At 45.7% G+C, this 17825-nt stretch overlaps 1 protein-coding gene across 4 annotated transcripts in view; it reads right to left on the bottom strand.

The window, feature by feature from the left end:
- The window catches only part of TAF1A (TATA-box binding protein associated factor, RNA polymerase I subunit A), a 524191-nt gene that overhangs the window by 331839 nt on the left and 174527 nt on the right, over positions 1–17825 (bottom strand). For all 4 annotated transcript variants that reach the window (XM_069608604.1, XM_069608607.1, XM_069608605.1 and 1 more), the window contains one exon: positions 17697–17810. In XM_069608604.1, the coding sequence (XP_069464705.1) occupies positions 17697–17810 (114 nt within the window). The remainder of the gene's footprint in view (positions 1–17696; positions 17811–17825) is intronic.

Consider the following 17825-nt stretch of genomic DNA (forward strand, 5'->3'; position numbering starts at 1 on the left):
TGCCTCTTACCGGTTTCATTACGGTTCCTTCGCCCGGATTGCGTCTCCCTCCTTCGAGACCCGGTGCCTTTGCTCTTTCTGCTTTCTCCTCTCCGTTCCCCTGGTCCCCTCTCCAGTTGGATTCCCAGTCTGTTTCCTATTTTCGTCTTTCTCTTCTCTTACCTGAGTCCTGTGCTCCCTGTGTCCTGCCTGGCTGCAATGGATAACAGCCACGCCTTCTGGCTTCACGTTTGCTACGGATCCTCGCTGTTTTGAGTCCGCGCCTCTTCCAGCTACAGCCTGCTTTCCTGTCTGCAACACCACTTCGGAAGTTTCTACTTGGAGTCGGACAGAGTGCATTTCGGCGCCTGACAAGGGTTTTTTCTGCCGCTTGGCTTTTTCCCTTGTGTATCGGCTTGTTCCTGGGAAGGGAGCCACAGGCTTGCTGTTCCATCAGCGTTCACTGTGGCTTCCCTCCGTGACAGGCAATTACCACCAAAAAAGGAGAAAGACTACCTCGCCAGACAAAACCTGTCCTCCGAAGGCTTCGACTCAAGCAGCTCAGTTGAGGAGAGTGTGGAAGCAAGGGGTGAAGTGGGAGCAAAAGGGTCACAGAAAGGACATAAACATTCTCTTTTCCAATGAGTCAACCTTCCTATTGTCCTTGTTGGCAGGAGTTGAAGGGTAAGCCGCAGACTTCGAGGATACCGTTGCGGCTTGAACCACCAGGCTCTCTGGTGTTGGATGCCTGCTGAGAAAGGGAGGGTCTACTGAAGCTGTTCTGTACTTCTTAGTTACCAGTTTGTTAACAGGGGGTATAGAATCTGGTTTCAGCCAATTTTCCATTACTCTCACCCTTAAGGCAGCATGGAAGGGTAACACAGCTTCCTTTACTGGACCACTATATAAAATATTGGTAAGGTCATCAGTTTCCACAATTGCAGTGGGTTTTGACCATCCTAAATATTCAGAAACCTTCCTTATCACGGACCTATAGGAAAGATCAGAATATCCAGCCACCTCTGGGTTACCAAAGTCAGTTTCAGTAAATGTCTCCCAACTGCTTGTCTCTTTTAGTGTCTGTACCAGCTTTTGCATTTTTGCCTCTGGAGATTCAAGCTCTTCTGGGACATTGGGTGTTCCAAACTCATACCCAAATGGAGCTTGGTCTATCGCTACATCCTCCTCGAAGATGTAACCCATAGACCTGAAGAAATCTGGTCGAGTTAGAGGTTTGTAAGACTTTGTTGAGTGATCTATAGGTTTCAAAGTCTTCAAAGGTCACACAGGAAGGATACACATGAGACTCCCTATTGTTCTTCGTAAATGCAGATAGGTGGCTCGATTTCCCCAGCTCCTTGAGAGGGGCACTCGGTGGAGCCTGCCTCTGAAAAATGTCAAGCATTTTTAAGTGAAAATCTTCCCATTCCGCTTGAGTAAAAGATTTTTTAGGGAAAGACACTATCGGGAGAAGAGGAAGAGGTCGACGAGGATCTGTGACCTTGCTTCTTTCTTTTTTTGTGAGAAGATGAGCATCGGGATCTCGATCTCGAACATCTACGATATTTAGGATGCTTTTTCTCGGGGATACATCCCTAGAGTATCACCTTGGGGGAGGGTCCTTGGGTATTGGGGAGAAGATATCCACAGGCGAGACATGGTATCCCCTGCCCTTTTCTGCTGAGAATCAAACCCACCCCACCTTTGTAGGCTATTGTAAACCATCTTTTGGCATTTACCATCATTTAAATCATACTAGGGTGAGGAAGAGGCGACTAAGTAGTGAACACTAACAACTCATTTCACCACTCTGGTACTGGGACGAGGAAGAGGCCTGAAGAGTACTGTGAGGGCCAGGCATGTCCCAATAACTATGGTCAGGCAAGTGAAACAGAGTGCTCACACCTGCAACCCGCAGTTGCAGGTGTATAAAAATGGTGAGAAGCAGCAGATCAGGGCTGCAGCTGGGCCAAAGAGCGAGGCCATCCAAGGTGCAAGAGGCAACACATGGGGCGGTGAAAACGATGCAGAAAAAAGAAAAGCCAGGGCCATTGTGTGCAGTGAGAGGTTCTGGGTGAAGCCTGTTACCGTGTGTTCCCTGTTAGGAGTGGGGAAAATCTAGGAGCCACCGACCGCTACAGGATATACCAGAGAGAGAGCGCCGCTCGCTGGAGCTCATCGGGAGTGCGAGAGGAGTGAACGAGAACCCGCGAAGGAGACCAGTGCACGCGGGGGAGCGGCCACATACCGGCGAGCGACAGGGAAGGTTCACTCAGGCCATGGCGTTCCAAGGGCATGGTGTGGGTGATGGCTAATGCCGAACAAAGAAAGATACAAGGAAAAGGGGTCTGAAGACCAAGAATTTCAACTATTTGCCAAACATGAAACTAGTGTTTGAATAATTATGTATGGGTCGAAACACCAAAGATGAAATATTGAATACTGAACAAAATGACAAGCATGTAAAATGTCTGAATGCTGAATTGAAGAAACAATGAGAAAATTGCATGAAAACAGAACGTGATATGCTTTTGAAAACAAGATTAAATTCAAGAAACAGCAATGGCAAACAAAGTAAAAAGTGCAGAAAAACAATTGGATAGCGTGAAAGCAAGTAAAAGGCATCGGATGAATAACTGGACAGATGCAGAAGGGATTTGATTTGATTCTGAGTAACTTATTACGCGCACCAGACGGAATCAACCAAATTCGGGCGCAGATGGTAACTGTAAAACTCGAGGGTTTCATAAGAGAAGAGAAAGAGGGAACCTAGATGTCTGCCTTGGTTTAACTCTTTACATTTATCTAAATAAAAAATGTTTCAGTCTCTTTCTAAAGAGATCTAAGCTTTCGCACTTTCTGATTTCGAGTGGAAGTTGATTCCAAACTTTAGGGACATAAGCATCAAAGCTTCAATCTCCTCTTGACGTACATTTTGTTCGTGGGATGCAGAGTAAGAATTTATCCTCTTAACGTAAACTCCTTTTTGGCTGATAAAATACAATTTTATCAGCTAAATATGCGGGGGCAAGTCCTTTAATGCATTTAAACACTAGGCATGCCATCTTAAATGTATTCCTGTCTTCCACCATCAACCAGTGGAGTGATCTCTGAATTGTGAAACTGTTGAACTTGGGGAAGGCAACACCAAGACACTTTTGGTGGAACTGTCTAAACGTGTTGAACTTGGGGAAGGAAACCCTGAGCCCATTGTGTGGCACTGTTTTGAACTTGGGGAAGGGAGCCAAGAGCAGGCCTGGAGCAAGCTTAGTACTAGTTTGGACCCTTACTTTGGTTGCGGACATCCCTACACATTGTTTAGCCTTAGTTGTGAGGTCAAGTATAGGTTTTGGACACAGACAGACTTAACTTGAACTTACAAACTTAAGTGGACCGTACTGACTCAGGCTATCCTTAGTTTAAGTAAGGAATTCCCACCTTAGTATAGGGCAAGTTAGGCCTTACACCATCCTGACATTTGAGTTAATGAACTCCTCCTTGTTTTAACCTTCAATCTGTGTCTTGCTACTTGATGCCTTCACAGTGGCTAATCATCACAATTCCATCTACTGAGATGCATGGTTAATTTTTCAGACTATCTGTGATTCGTGGCTAATCTTCAGAGGTCTATCCAGTTGTTCACAGTTCTACTGTGATGCCTGGTTAGCCTTCACAAGTCTTTCAGGATGTGACCCATTGGTTAATCTTCACAGGTCTATCCAAGTTTGACCCGTGGGTAGTCCTTGCAATTGCTAAATGCGGAATGCTCCTACCTTACACAATTAGGCTAAATGCGAGATATGGCTAACACTGTATTCATGTGTAATCCTTTGGAAAGTCTTTGGGACAGATTCTTAAAACATTCTCAAAACATTTGTTGGCACTAGTAATGAGATGAGTTAGCGCATCTGATCACTTGTGCCAGAAAAATGAGCACACCCATTCTTGAAGGGCACCTGAATGAGCGCATCATAGATGCATTCATTCAGATGCCCTTCTTCACCCCTTTTGCTGAAATCAGGGGGCATGTCCGGGAATTTAAAAGTGCATCCTGAATTCACAAACTGAATGCGCTTTAAATGCCCAGAAATAAAGGTCATCCCTATTTCGGACTCTGATATTGAGTTTTTTTTTTTTTTTTTTAAACACGACTTACTGAATATTTTAATTATAGAAAAGGATAACCATATAACTCTCCCTATCCTAAGAGGCACCCCCTACCTAACAAAACAAATAAGCTACTCAGCAGCCATCAGTGAAAGTCTAAAGTAATCAGTCCACTGTCAAAATACCCTTACCTGACCCTAATAACCAAGGCCAAGAGAATGACTCCATTCTCGTGGTAGGATCACTTCTTGTAAAATGACAGTTCAATAGGATATCTTGAAATAGTCTTTGGTGACAGCTTTTATCAACTCAGATAGTTCATTCAGATCTTTTATGGGCTTTCTTTTCTCCTGTATTATAGTCATCAGCTTCTTGCTTACTCTCTTTGGAAGCACCTTTATTAATCGGATGGTCCATCCTTTCCCCCGATAAAGTTGTTAAGAGATTTACAAATCTTTCCTTTGATGCTTGATTTGTGTTATGACTTCTTGATGTAATCTCTCTGGGTTAAACTGAGCATGAAGATTCCCTCTTCCGGGTATGTGTGATGCTTTCTTTTCTCTCACTGGGACGAGTATGAGCATTGCAGTAATGATTTTCATTCACTCTTATAAAGGATCCAAATGATATACTCTTCTTTACTGGGGCGAGTAGGAGTAATAATTATAATTGTTTTTTTAATAACTCGCTTAATGCAGGAGAACAGTTTCTAAGCGCAAGACCGGTGTTTGAACCTGTGTAGCTACGCGTTGTCTTGCTTCCAAAACAAACGTATTGCCCCTGAGCTCTCCTCCCGGCCAATTCCAATAATGATCTCTACTGGCTTTACTCGTTGATAGTCTTTATTTATACTGGGACGAGTATGAACATTCCTGTCGGACACAGTCATTCCACTTCAATTATTGTGTTTCATAACAATTTACCAATTTGAAACAAAACAATGACATCACAAAAACATTTTAATTTGCACATTCAAGTAAATATGGCAAAATAACTTTAACTGTTTTTCAGTATACAAATACGAAAACATAAGTCTCGTCCAATTTGTGACTTCACAAATTATTCAACTCGAGAATTTTTACACACAGAACAACTTTCCAGAGTAAAAAAAGAACACAACATAATCGGCTCTCCGCTTTGCCGACTTCAGAAAAAAGCCTACATTTCACATCTTTAATCATTTACACAAATCACAATCATGCACATCCATCCACGTTACTTAAAAAGCAGTTTAACAACATCAACTTTTGAAGTACATCTGGGCCCACTACATTTGCTTTTAGTTACTTATCATCCAACCTAATGTATCCAGTTAATCTTGATGGCAACTGTAAGCAAGGCATGGTATCAAACAGTAAGACAGACACAAGTGATTACAGTTCAAGGGTGTTTATTGAACTTCAATTGGGTTTGAAAAACGCCCATCTAATCCTAAATCTAAAGATGGGAGCGAGCTACGACCATCAAAAATATAACAGCACAGTCCTAGTAGTGTCTTGTCAAAATAAAAGGGCCTATACGAATAAACGTATTGGTCTCGGGAGGATAGCTCAGCGGCAACGTGCTTGCCTTGGAAGCAAGACAACACGGAGCAACACAGGTTCGATCCCCGGGACCGCGCTTAGAAACCTTTGCATATTAAGCGAGTTATAAATAACCTATCATATCATATCATCCTTACTTCTAAATACAAATAGTCTGGGAAACAATGTTATGCAAAAGAAGTGTTCAAGATATGATGTGTCAGGATATTTAAGCCATTGGCTCCTCTTCCCCACGTTTTCAGCATGGGGCAAGGTGGCACACTAGAGTTTAGCAGACACTCTGGCTTCTTTAACAAAAGGATGCAGTTCAAAAACCTCAGCATCAGGGCCTTCTGGCCAAAGTCTCTTTACCATTCAAAGTCTCTTATTTCAGAGGGCCTGAGGCCCCCCTCCGCTGGGCTCAGACCAAATTTATCTACTCTTCCAAATCGAAGACTTTAGATTGTGCGCTGGATTTTTCTCGACCCGTCGCAGGACCTCTTCGATTCCCAATAATTTGTTGTCTTCAAAAACCTCTTAAATGTCACTTCTCAACTTGATACCCGACAGGGACCTTCGATTGAGCACCCACGCGGTGTCAAAAGTATCGTATCTTTTCCTTTCAAAGTTCAAACACTCATCAACAATTTTACTTGCGTCTTTTATCTTGGGCGTTTTAACAATGTTCGTTCCAGCACTCGCCATTTAATGTCGCTGCTTGCAGCCTTGGCTTCAACACAGACCGGTACTCTATTTGTCTCCCCAACTCACCGACTGTGTTGATTTCACCAACGCTGCCTTGTTCCTGGAGCCAAGGATGACACCACAGCAACTGCATCTTCTCCCCGCCTTGATTACTGATGCAAGAGAGTCCCGGGTATCTCCGACACACAGTGCAGGATTCTTCAGCCTGGTTTCCTGGTCTTATGCTTTCTATTTGCCTGAGCTCTTGAAAGCAATGGTTCTTTGTAGGAAAGGTCAAGGGATTTCCCTCCTTGCAGTCCCATCCTGTTCTGCCGTCTTCCTTCTCTCGTTCGTTCAGCTGCCATTTCGAAATTGCTGTTTCCTCATGTGCTTTGCCTCGCTCAGAGTGTGCTCTCGTATTCCGCCTATTATCCGTGTGGGGAAGCTGACAGGTGTGTGTGATGGTCAGTAATTGCCTCGCCTGACCATTGTATTGGGACACGTCAGGTACACTGCTTGGGTGTTAGTCTGTTTTCTCCCATAGCGGGCTGTCCATGTGAAAGTGTTTGTGTTGTAAAGGGAGGGTAGAATTCCTACGTATCTCACCTGGTAGGACAGGGTAAAAATGTCACAGGGAAGTATATACCGCGTCTCACCATCCGGTGTTCCACTCCCCCAAAGACCCCTCACACAGGTGATCCTTCCGCACTGGTCCACCCCCAGGAACTAGTTCTAAAAGCGGTGGCCGTGTCCTGGCCACCTGGATGGCAGATTCCCAGGGACTAGTGGGCGAGACACCTACTGGTTTCTCACACAACGCTGGGCAAACCATGCAGAGTGGCTAATGGCAGTGGTCTTACAGCTTTTCTTTTCTTGCGCCGTCACAAATGGCACTGTCATCCATTGGATTTTACTAAAATATCTTTAACAGCAGGCTTCAATAACTGGAACCACCTCCAAAGCTGACTAACTTTAGTCATATAATGCACTAGTTCCTTAAGGGTTTCACAGTAATGGCTCACAACTTGGAATAGTTTTAAATTATGGAATAGTTTTAAATTATGGGTGTTTATGTCATGCAGCAGCCAGGGCGACTGTGGAACAAGTGGAGAATTGGGCGCCACCCCGTACAAAGACGGCTGAATGGGAAGCATATCCAGGACAACAGAAGATGCGGTCTAGTCCTCTACCAACATGGCGGCCGACGTATGCGGAGTTCCTATAACTGTCATGATCTCTGCTTCCAAAAGGTCAGGGTTTTCCCAACTCCCTTGGAAGCAGATCCATAACCCAGGTTCCCAGTGCCAACCAGTCCCAATTGGGACCTTTTGGACCCAGTCCTGGCGCCAGTGGCACCAGGCTCATAAATATGCCCAGTCCCAGCGCTGGAAGCGCCGGGCTCATAATGCTTGGATGGACTTACCTGCAGCAGACCATGCTGCTTACTTGCCTGCCAGTTGAGCCTCTGATCCTCTTCTGTTTGGAACTACTTTTCCTGTTGGGTGGGGCAGGAGCCACTCCCTAGATTCAGAACACTGGAACTCTTCTGGAAAGCAGGAACTCTTTTCTTACCTAGGCGTGGCTGTGGAAGGAGACACCTAAGCACTACAGGAGGCTATTTAAACCACACCTGATGGATGAATCTTGCTTTGCGTTATTCTGCATCCTCTGCAGCAGAACGCTCATCGTGTCTTCTGCATTTGATCCTGGGCCTAAGGAAAAAGGCTTACCATCCTGAATCCAGTCTTCAGCAACACCTATAAAGACAAGAAAGAACAGGTTAGCATTACGGTCTTCAGTGACAGCTCTTCACTTACCTGGTCCATCGGCTGTCACCAACGCCTCGCGCTGCATTCCGGCATCTGAAAGACAAAGGCTTATCAACTCTTCGCACGCTCCGGAGGCCTTCGGCGCTGCATCCCGCATCTGAAAGACAAAACAAGGTGCGTTTAAAGACATTGGGGAACTTTAATACTCACGTGCCATTACTCCTTTCCACATCTAACCCAGTGGGTATTCCGGCACCCTGCAGCCGCTCCGAACTTGTACCTGCAAAATAAAAAAAAAGTTAGAGCGCATCGTGAAGCAGGCAACAAGCGTTTACTTACGTGCTTCCAGGCGCTTCTATTCATCACACGGGCTCCATCTTCAACTCACTTCAGCCCGTCATCCGCCATCGCCGGAACCCTGCAAAACAAGAAACATCATTACTAAAGACTTTTAAAGACATTAGAATTACTCAAAATTTACCGTTCGTGCCGTTTACCGACAGACAGCAGTCCTCTGAAGTCAAGAGGCCTGCTCCCCTTTTCCAGTGAAGAAACTGGTTACAGCACCCTGCCCCGAGGCAGATGGAGAGCACGGCGTTCACTTACCTAAGGTGAGAGCGTTAACCTTTGGGGTTCTACAGGAGAAGAGAAAGGGAAGAAGAGAGAGACATTCAATAACCCAGTTCCTTAATCCCATATTTTCTATCTGCAGACATCTTACCCTTCGAGTCAGACATACAGTGCAGAGAGGTCCAGCCCAAAGAGCCAGCCGTGTGTTACACATCACCTTTGAAGATACGGTATACGCCCAGTCAAGACCGGCGCCTCTACGGGAATCAGGTGAGCGTTACAGAATGCAAAGCCTACCACAAAACTCCCGTCCAGGCGCTATGGAAACCTTGGATACCGACCAGCTAGCCCAGTTACTTGGGGAACTAAGGGCAGAAGTGCATGCAGCCCGTCAGGAAACGAACGCTCTAAGAAGGGAACTGATTATTTCCAAGGAGCGAACAGATGATCTCGCTAGACAATTGCTACAGTCACAAGCCGGACAGACCCCGTTACCCGCATCTGGGGGAAATCTTCCTTCTACATCCTCTATGAATCCAGTGCAGATCAACCTAGCTGGGAATGTACCTCTGGCTCCGCCCGAACGATTTTCTGGTGACCCAAAGAGGTTTGCAGTATTTATCAATCAGTGCCGGTTGCATTTCTTATGCCGGCCAGCAGCCTTTCCAACTGATCAAGCTAAAGTAGCTTTCGTGCTTTCGTACCTTAGTGGCAATGCGGCAGACTGGTCGATCCCTCTAGTAAATCAAGATGATCCGGTCCTCCATGATTTTCAAGCTTTTCAGCTCAGTATGGAAAAACTGTTCGCAAGACATTCACAGGGGCAGGCCTTGGACAATGAGCTTCTTTCGTTGCGACAAGGTAATCAAGACCTTTTGGCTTATATTGCGTCTTTCAACAGACTGATAGTGGAAACTGAATGGCCTGAGGACAAAAGGATTACGCTGTTTTATAGAGGTCTACGTGGAGAGCTCAAAGATGTGTTAGCCCAAGTAGTGAATCCCCCACAAGATTGTTCGGACTATATAGACTTAGTCGTTCAAATAGATCACAGACTGCAGAACAGGAAGGCCGATCGTTCCAAGTTTGATGCTCGAGTATTTTCCAAACCGCCAACTCCTTCCAAAGGAGTAGACTCCGGGGATCCCATGCAAATAGGGGGTCTGAAAGGTCCTCTAACACAAAAGGAGCGGGAAAGGAGAAAACAGTTGCAATTATGCCTCTATTGCGGAAACTCAGGGCACTTTCTTCGAGACTGTCCGGTGAAACCTGCCAAGAAGGCAGTAGGAGCTGCAGTTACCAAAGTTACAAACTCTGAGCAGGGAAACGACCTCGCCAGACAAGAATAGAGGTCCTCTTGCCGAGCGTGAAAACCAGTTCCGTGACCTCGCATTTCGTGATACCTATGGTCCTCATTAGCCCTGATAATCCGGATCGATTACATGCAATTGAAGCTTACGTCGACAGCGGTGCCATCGGCAATTATGTGGATCATGAAATGGTTTTGAGGATGAATCTAACTCTTTGTCCCAAGGCTATAAAGGACGTCATTACTACGGTGGATGGTACGGAGATAGCCTCCGGGCCAGTAACGCATACCACTCAAGAGGTGACGCTAGTAAGTCAAGATGGACACCATGAGAAGATCGTGTTCGATGTGATCAAGGCCCCTCAGTTTCAGATTATTCTAGGAATACCTTGGTTAGAGAAACACAATCCTCTGATCGATTGGCGAGCAAGAACGGTCCAGTTTCCAGAATGTGTCTCTACTTGTCACCCTCCACCTGGTGTTGCACTGGCAGCAATTTCTTCAGAGACTCCCCAGTTACCTCCCGAATACCTAGAATACCAAGATGTTTTCCGGAAGGATCAGGCTAACTCTCTACCTCCTCATAGGTCTTATGACTGCCAGATAAACCTGATACCTGGATCTACTCCTCCTTGTAGTAGAATTTATGCCCTCACCGAGCCTGAGAACCTTCACCTTCGACAATACCTGGATCAATACCTGGCAAATGGGTTTATTCGTCCTTCCAAGTCCCCTGCTTCTTCAGCTTTGTTCTTCGTTCCAAAAAAGGAAGGAGACCTTAGAACTTGTATAGATTATCGCTCCCTGAACCAGATCACCGTTAAGAATAGATATCCGTTACCTTTGATCCCTGAACTCCTGGACCAAGTCAGAAAAGCATGCATATATACAAAGCTGGATCTTAGAGGAGCTTACCACTTGGTACGAGTAAAAGAGGGCAATGAATGGAAGACGGCCTTCCGCACCAAGTATGGGCTATTTGAATATCAGGTCATGCCCTTCGGACTTTGCAATGCCCCGGCCGCCTTTCAATATTTTATGAACGATGTCCTCAGAGAGCTCATAGATGTGTGTGTTGTTGTTTACATTGACGACATCCTCGTTTATTCTTCATCGGAAACACGTGAAAATGGTCCTCGAAAGATTGCGTCAACACAAACTTTTCGCTAAGTTGGAAAAATGTGTTTTCAACGTGACTGAAGTTGAATTCTTGGGATTCATATCACCTGGCGGAGTGCGTATGGATTCAAAGGAGGTCGATGCAGTTCTCAAATGGCCATCACCATCCTCCGTAAAAGGTGTGCAAAGCATGTTAGGCTTCGCTAACTTTTACCGCAGGTTTATCCCCGAATTCTCTCGAATAGTCCAGCCCATCACTGCCTTGTTAAAGAAAAACAAATGTTTTGAATGGTCTACCGAGGCGGAACAAGCTTTCCAGGATTTGAAGACTAAATTTATCTCTGCACCAATCTTAAAACACCCTCGCCCCGAACTCCCCTACATCGTGGAAACTGATGCTTCAAGCCTTGCCATGGGGGCAGTTCTATCACAAAAGGACCCGGTAACCAATCAGTTGCATCCCGTGGCATTTTGGTCCCGCAAATTCTCGCCTCCTGAAATCAATTACACGATTACTGACAAGGAACTTCTGGCTATCAAGTCTGCCTTTAAGGCTTGGCGGCATTATCTGCTGGGGGCCCGACACACCGTTACTGTGATTACGGATCACCGAAACCTGCAATATTTGAAAACCGCAAAAGCCCAATCCTCTAGAAAACTCCGTTGGGCATTATTCTTTGCCGCGTTTGACTTCATAATTACCTATCGACCTGGTACAAAGAACGGTAAAGCTGATGCCCTTTCTCGGATGGGAGTGGAAGAACACTTGATCAATCCTAAACCTGTACCAATCATTCCCGAACAAAGAATTCTGGGTGTAATCGCCACAGAATCCATAGAGGAAGTTAAGGATAAAGCCAGGCAACTTGTAACTCCAGCAGACATACAGAATTGGCATCTGCAGGGAAAGGACTTTGCAGTAAAGGACAACTTATTGTATTTCCAAGAACGATTATACCTACCCAGCACAGATTTACAGAAAAAAGTAATCTCTTGTTATCACGATTCTTTAATGGAAGGACATCCCGGTATGGCCAAGACCTCAGAAAAGATCAAGCGCTACTTCTGGTGGCCGTCTTGGAAAAAAGATATCAGAGACTTTATAATGTCCTGTGGAGTATGCGCCCAAAACAAGAGTCAAAAGGAAAGACCAGCAGGCCTCTTACGCCCTATTGACATCCCACCTCGCCCTTGGCATACGCTTTCTATGGACTTCATCACCGATCTACCTCCATGCTCCGGATACAATATGATTCTAGTAATCGTGGACTTATTCTCCAAGATGGCGCATTTCATTCCGCTCAGAGGCTTGCCAACAGCAGCAACTCTGGCCCGAGAATTTCTCGAAAACATCGTCCGACTGCACGGTTTTCCTTCGGTTCTAATTTCGGATCGAGGTAGTCAATTTATTTCTCATTTTTGGCGAAGTTGCTGTCGGTCGGCTCAAATTGATGTGAGACTATCGACCAGTCACCACCCTCAGACCGACAGACAAACCGAGAGGACCAATCAAACTCTGGAACAGTATTTACGCTGCATGCTGCAACAAACTGAAAAAACTTGGGAAGACATCCTTTGGATAGCCGAATATGCCTACAATAACTCTGTCCATTCGGGAACTGGGAAAACCCCGTTTTTTCTTTTGTACGGCAGTCACCCTCGAACCTCGGAGTTGGATCCCCTCCAAGATCTTGAAACACCAGCAGTAGACTACCTGCATTCTACAATCACCCAAGCCTTTAAGGAAGCTGTTTCTCACCTTCAATGGGCTAAAGAACAATACAAGAAAGGAGCAGATCAACATCGGAAGGAAGCCCCTCAATATCAAGTAGGGGATCAAGTCTGGTTATCCACCAAATATCTACCTCTAAAAGGGCCACGCACATTCAACCCAAGATACCTTGGTCCCTATTCCATCACTACCATAGTAAACCCAGTAGCGGTCAAGTTGGACTTGCCCCCGCACATGAAGATACATCCGGTCTTCCACGTTTCTCTATTAAAACCCGTGCAACCTCAAACCCGACTAACTAAATCTCCAAAACCTATCCTATTTGATGGAGAACTCGAGTTTGAAGTCAAAAGCATTCTGGACTCCAAGATCTCCAAATCTAAACTATTTTACCTAATTGACTGGAAAGGCTACGGCCCCCAAGAGAGATCCTGGGAACCTGCTGAATATGTCCACGCTCCTCGCCTAATCAAAAGATTTCACCGAACATTTCCTGCCAAAACCCCCGGAGAAGCCCGGTTTGGGAGGGGCCTTGAGGGGGGGTACTGTCATGATCTCTGCTTCCAAAAGGTCAGGGTTTTCCCAACTCCCTTGGAAGCAGATCCATAACCCAGGTTCTGAGTGCCAACCAGTCCCAATTGGGACCTTTTGGACCCAGTCCTGGCGCCAGTGGCACCAGGCTCATAAATATGCCCAGTCCCAGCGCTGGAAGCGCCGGGCTCATAATGCTTGGATGGACTTACCTGCAGCAGACCATGCTGCTTACTTGCCTGCCAGTTGAGCCTCTGATCCTCTTCTGTTTGGAACTACTTTTCCTGTTGGGTGGGGCAGGAGCCACTCCCTAGATTCAGAACACTGGAACTCTTCTGGAAAGCAGGAACTCTTTTCTTACCTAGGCGTGGCTGTGGAAGGAGACACCTAAGCACTACAGGAGGCTATTTAAACCACACCTGATGGATGAATCTTGCTTTGCGTTATTCTGCATCCTCTGCAGCAGAACGCTCATCGTGTCTTCTGCATTTGATCCTGGGCCTAAGGAAAAAGGCTTACCATCCTGAATCCAGTCTTCAGCAACACCTATAAAGACAAGAAAGAACAGGTTAGCATTACGGTCTTCAGTGACAGCTCTTCACTTATCTGGTCCATCGGCTGTCACCAACGCCTCGCGCTGCATTCCGGCATCTGAAAGACAAAGGCTTACCTACTCTTCGTGCGCTCCGGAGGTCTTCACACTGCATTCCGGCATCTGAAAGACAAAAGCTTACCAACTCTTCGCACGCTCCGGAGGCCTTCGGCGCTGCATCCCGCATCTGAAAGACAAAACAAGGTGCGTTTAAAGACATTGGGGAACTTTAATACTCACGTGCCATTACTCCTTTCCACATCTAACCCAGTGGGTATTCCGGCACCCTGCAACCGCTCCGAACTTGTACCTGCAAAATAAAAAGACAGTTAGAGCGCATTGTGAAGCAGGCAACAAGCGCTTACTTACGTGCTTCCAGGCGCTTCTATTCATCACACGGGCTCCATCTTCAACTCACTTCAGCCCGTCATCCGCCATCGCCGGAACCCTGCAAAACAAGAAACATCATTACTAAAGACTTTAAAGACATTAGAATTACTCGAAACTTACCGTTCGTGCAGTAAACGACGGACAGCAGTCCTCTGAAGTCAAGAGGCCTGCTCCCCTTATCCAGTGAAGAAACTGGTTACAGCACCCTGCCCCGAGGCAGATGGAGAGCACGGCGTTCACTTACCTAAGGTGAGAGCGTTAACCTTTGGGGTTCTACAGGAGAAGAGAAAGGGAAGAAGAGAGAGACATTCAATAACCCAGTTCCTTAATCCCATATTTTCTATCTGCAGACATCTTACCCTTCGAGTCAGACATACAGTGCACAGAGGTCCAGCCCAAAGAGCCAGCCGTGTGTTACACATCACCTTTGAAGATACGGTATACGCCCAGTCAAGACCGGCGCCTCTACGGGAATCAGGTGAGCGTTACAATAACAACGCTCAGCACTGTGCGTCGTATCGTTCTCTCTAGGTACTCGCACTGCTGCAGCCCTCGCAATCCCTCTGCTCTGTGCTCCAGCATTTCTCCGCCCGTAGGGTTTTTCTGTTCTACCTCTTCGTCTCTCTCTTTGTTGCCTCCAGTTTTCTCGCTATCTCTCTACTTTTCACACGAGTCCTTTCGGCTTGTACCTGTCTCAGGTAGATACGTCTCTTGTTCTCATTTCATCGGCACTGCCACCTTTACTATCACTCTTGTTTTCAGTCGGACTGACGCTTGCCGTCCAAACAGGCTATTCTATCCTGTGCATCTGCACATCCTAGACCCGCTCTGGTTTTCTGCTTTCTTTATGCTTTGCATCTCTACTGGTCGTAAAACCCAGCCTCTTATCTTTTGTTCCGAAACCTGTTATACTTACCTGAATCCTGCTACTTGACCTAGGTGGTCTGCCTTCTTTGCAGAGGGTTCCTCCTCTGCTAGTAGTGGACTATCTTCCTACCTCAGATATTTGGACTGCCTTTGTTACCTCCTTCCGGTCACATTGTGGAGCCTGAAAAGGAATACAACCCTTCACTCCGGAAGTCGTATGGGCAAGGACATTAACAAGGTTTATTGGTGCTAGGAAGCTTTTTCCCTGTGTCTGAGGCAGGCTCCCTGGTGTTCCCTTTGGCCAGGTATCACTAACCTTTCAATGTGGCCTCTGGGGGAGCCCGTCCTTACTTACACGAGAAGAAATCAAGGGGCAAGAAGAGCCAGGAAGAAAGGAAGACCCGGCCTACTCCTTGATCGACAGGGGGGTTACGGAGGGTTCTCCGGACAAGGCCAGGTTTGACAGTTTAAGATCCCCTTTTTAAATAGTTTTATGTCTGGAACAAATACAGTGTTGTTCATTTTGGCTAAAGATAAACCTTCTTAAGGATAGTAAACTGCACTAGAGTACCTGAATAATTTTGAAGTGCAGTGAAAAAACCACATGCAAGGAAAGCGTTTTTACGTAGACAAAATTGGGAGGGACACCCAAAGTTCAGGTGGTAATAGTTTTTACTTAAATAATTTGTGGCAGAATGAGGTTGCATATAACTAGATTACAGCATTATGAGAAAAAAACCTCTTCATATTAGCAATGTCTGGAGACAGCAAAAGACAGTATTCATTCTATACTTACACTAAGGGACATTGGGATTACAATCCTGGGCAATGAGGTTCGGAAGAAGCCACAGGCCTCAGTGCTACTTTGCATTTATTTTAGTTTATTGTCTCCCTTTTCCATTTTGAAAAATGTTCAGACTTTTTCATCCCATGAAGCCAGAAATTTAGTTGTCACAGGGTTTGATACAGAATGAGGTTACACACAAAGGAAAATAACAAAAAAGGACAGGAAAGGGGTTTGGTATGACACCAAAAATAGGGGTTACCTCCACCTCAGTGTCTTCCAGTTGCAGTTCCATACACAGTCTTCTAAAGGCCTTTGGACACCAAGACAGCACAGGAGACAGCTGGGTTTAAGGAACCCTGTTTCCTCTTTTGGATGGCTACTCACAGTCGCAGGGAAGTTCATAGTGTTCCAGCACATGGTATCCTTGGTTATAGTCTGGCCATCCAAACCATGATAGTTTTCAGATTTGTGCCTTGGCCTCATCACTTCCGGTCTGGTGAGATGGTCTCGGGTAATGGATGAATCCCTCGTGTCCTCAGGGGTCCACCAGCTGGGTAAGGTATGGAGACCTCCTGCCTTAGCAGGCACTCCTGTGCTAGTACTTTGTGCAACATAGATAAGTATTCTCCAACCACAAGGCTACTTCCAGGTAGTAGAATGTCCTCTTCTCCTAACCCCGGCCGCATGATTGGGGCAATAATGGCTCTGATTCTCAGTCACTTCCTCTTTATACGCGTATGCCTGCCCCTCCTTTTCTTCAATTGTTTAAAATGCTCATCTGGCCCCTACATGGGTTCCCCATGTCCAAGTCAGGCAGGAGGACGACAATGGCTTTGAGCCAACATTCCATCTGCTAGATTTGCAGGTAATTGCCCCATCCTTTGTGTGCCTGCAAAAGTAAATGGAAGCAGTGTTCTGCATTCATGCATAGAGCACGAGGGCCTTCTCACAGTCTCCATCCGATCTGCCAAAGGATTTCCTCTCCATGTTAAAAATGCATGCCAGATTTCATCAAGCTGACTCACTCGGAGCATGGACTCCAGCTACCAAATGGACCTGGGAAATGACCAAAAGCGTACAGTGAGGGTCATGTTCTCTTGCCATCTGCCTGACCACTGTAAGGGTCTTATTCCTCTGAAGCTTTGATTCCTCTCACTAGCCACGGGTTTCCTTGTACTCGTTATTTGGCCCTCCCTGAATAATTTTAGAATGCACGTGACTGTGGATCACTGATTATCTTCTCTTGGCTTGGATGGAAGGGAGGACATGGGGGAATCCCCCAAGTACAGACTTCAGAGTAGCATCACAGAGTGAGTAGCTCCATTTTGCTCCCAGAGTTCAGCAGGCTCTCCTCAGTGGATCCATACCAAGTGATTTTATCAGACTTGACATAGTTGTCTCTTTATGACCATCCATTTGTTTGTTGTGGCTGCCACACCATTTGTTTGTGCAGGATGTGTGGCACAACCTGTTATGTTATTTTAAAACTGCAATAAAGACCCAGCATCAGAAGTAGTGTATTGCTTTTCTTTTTTCTATACTTTCATTTATAGGAGTTTCATTTGGCTTATGCTTAATCTATTAATTTGATCAGCATGATTTATGCGAGTAAACACGGTCCCTTTAATGTTCCAAAATGTTTAGAAAAGTCAACAGCTTGACTCAAGAGTAAAATCATTCTTACTATTAAAAGTAAACCCAGAGCACCATCAATTAAATCCGCAATGACATATTTACCTTCAGATAGTTCTTGACTCCCAAGTTCTTCATTCTGTCTGCAAATGATTTCACATCTTCTAATGTGCTTTTTGGATGATGTAATAAAACTTCAGTTCCTAGTCTCCAAATGACCTGCAAAGTGAAAAA

Source organism: Ambystoma mexicanum, chromosome 4q, assembly GCF_040938575.1.
Source record: "Ambystoma mexicanum isolate Mex_15411 chromosome 4q, UKY_AmexF1_1, whole genome shotgun sequence".
Classification (NCBI taxonomy): Eukaryota; Metazoa; Chordata; class Amphibia; order Caudata; family Ambystomatidae; genus Ambystoma; species Ambystoma mexicanum.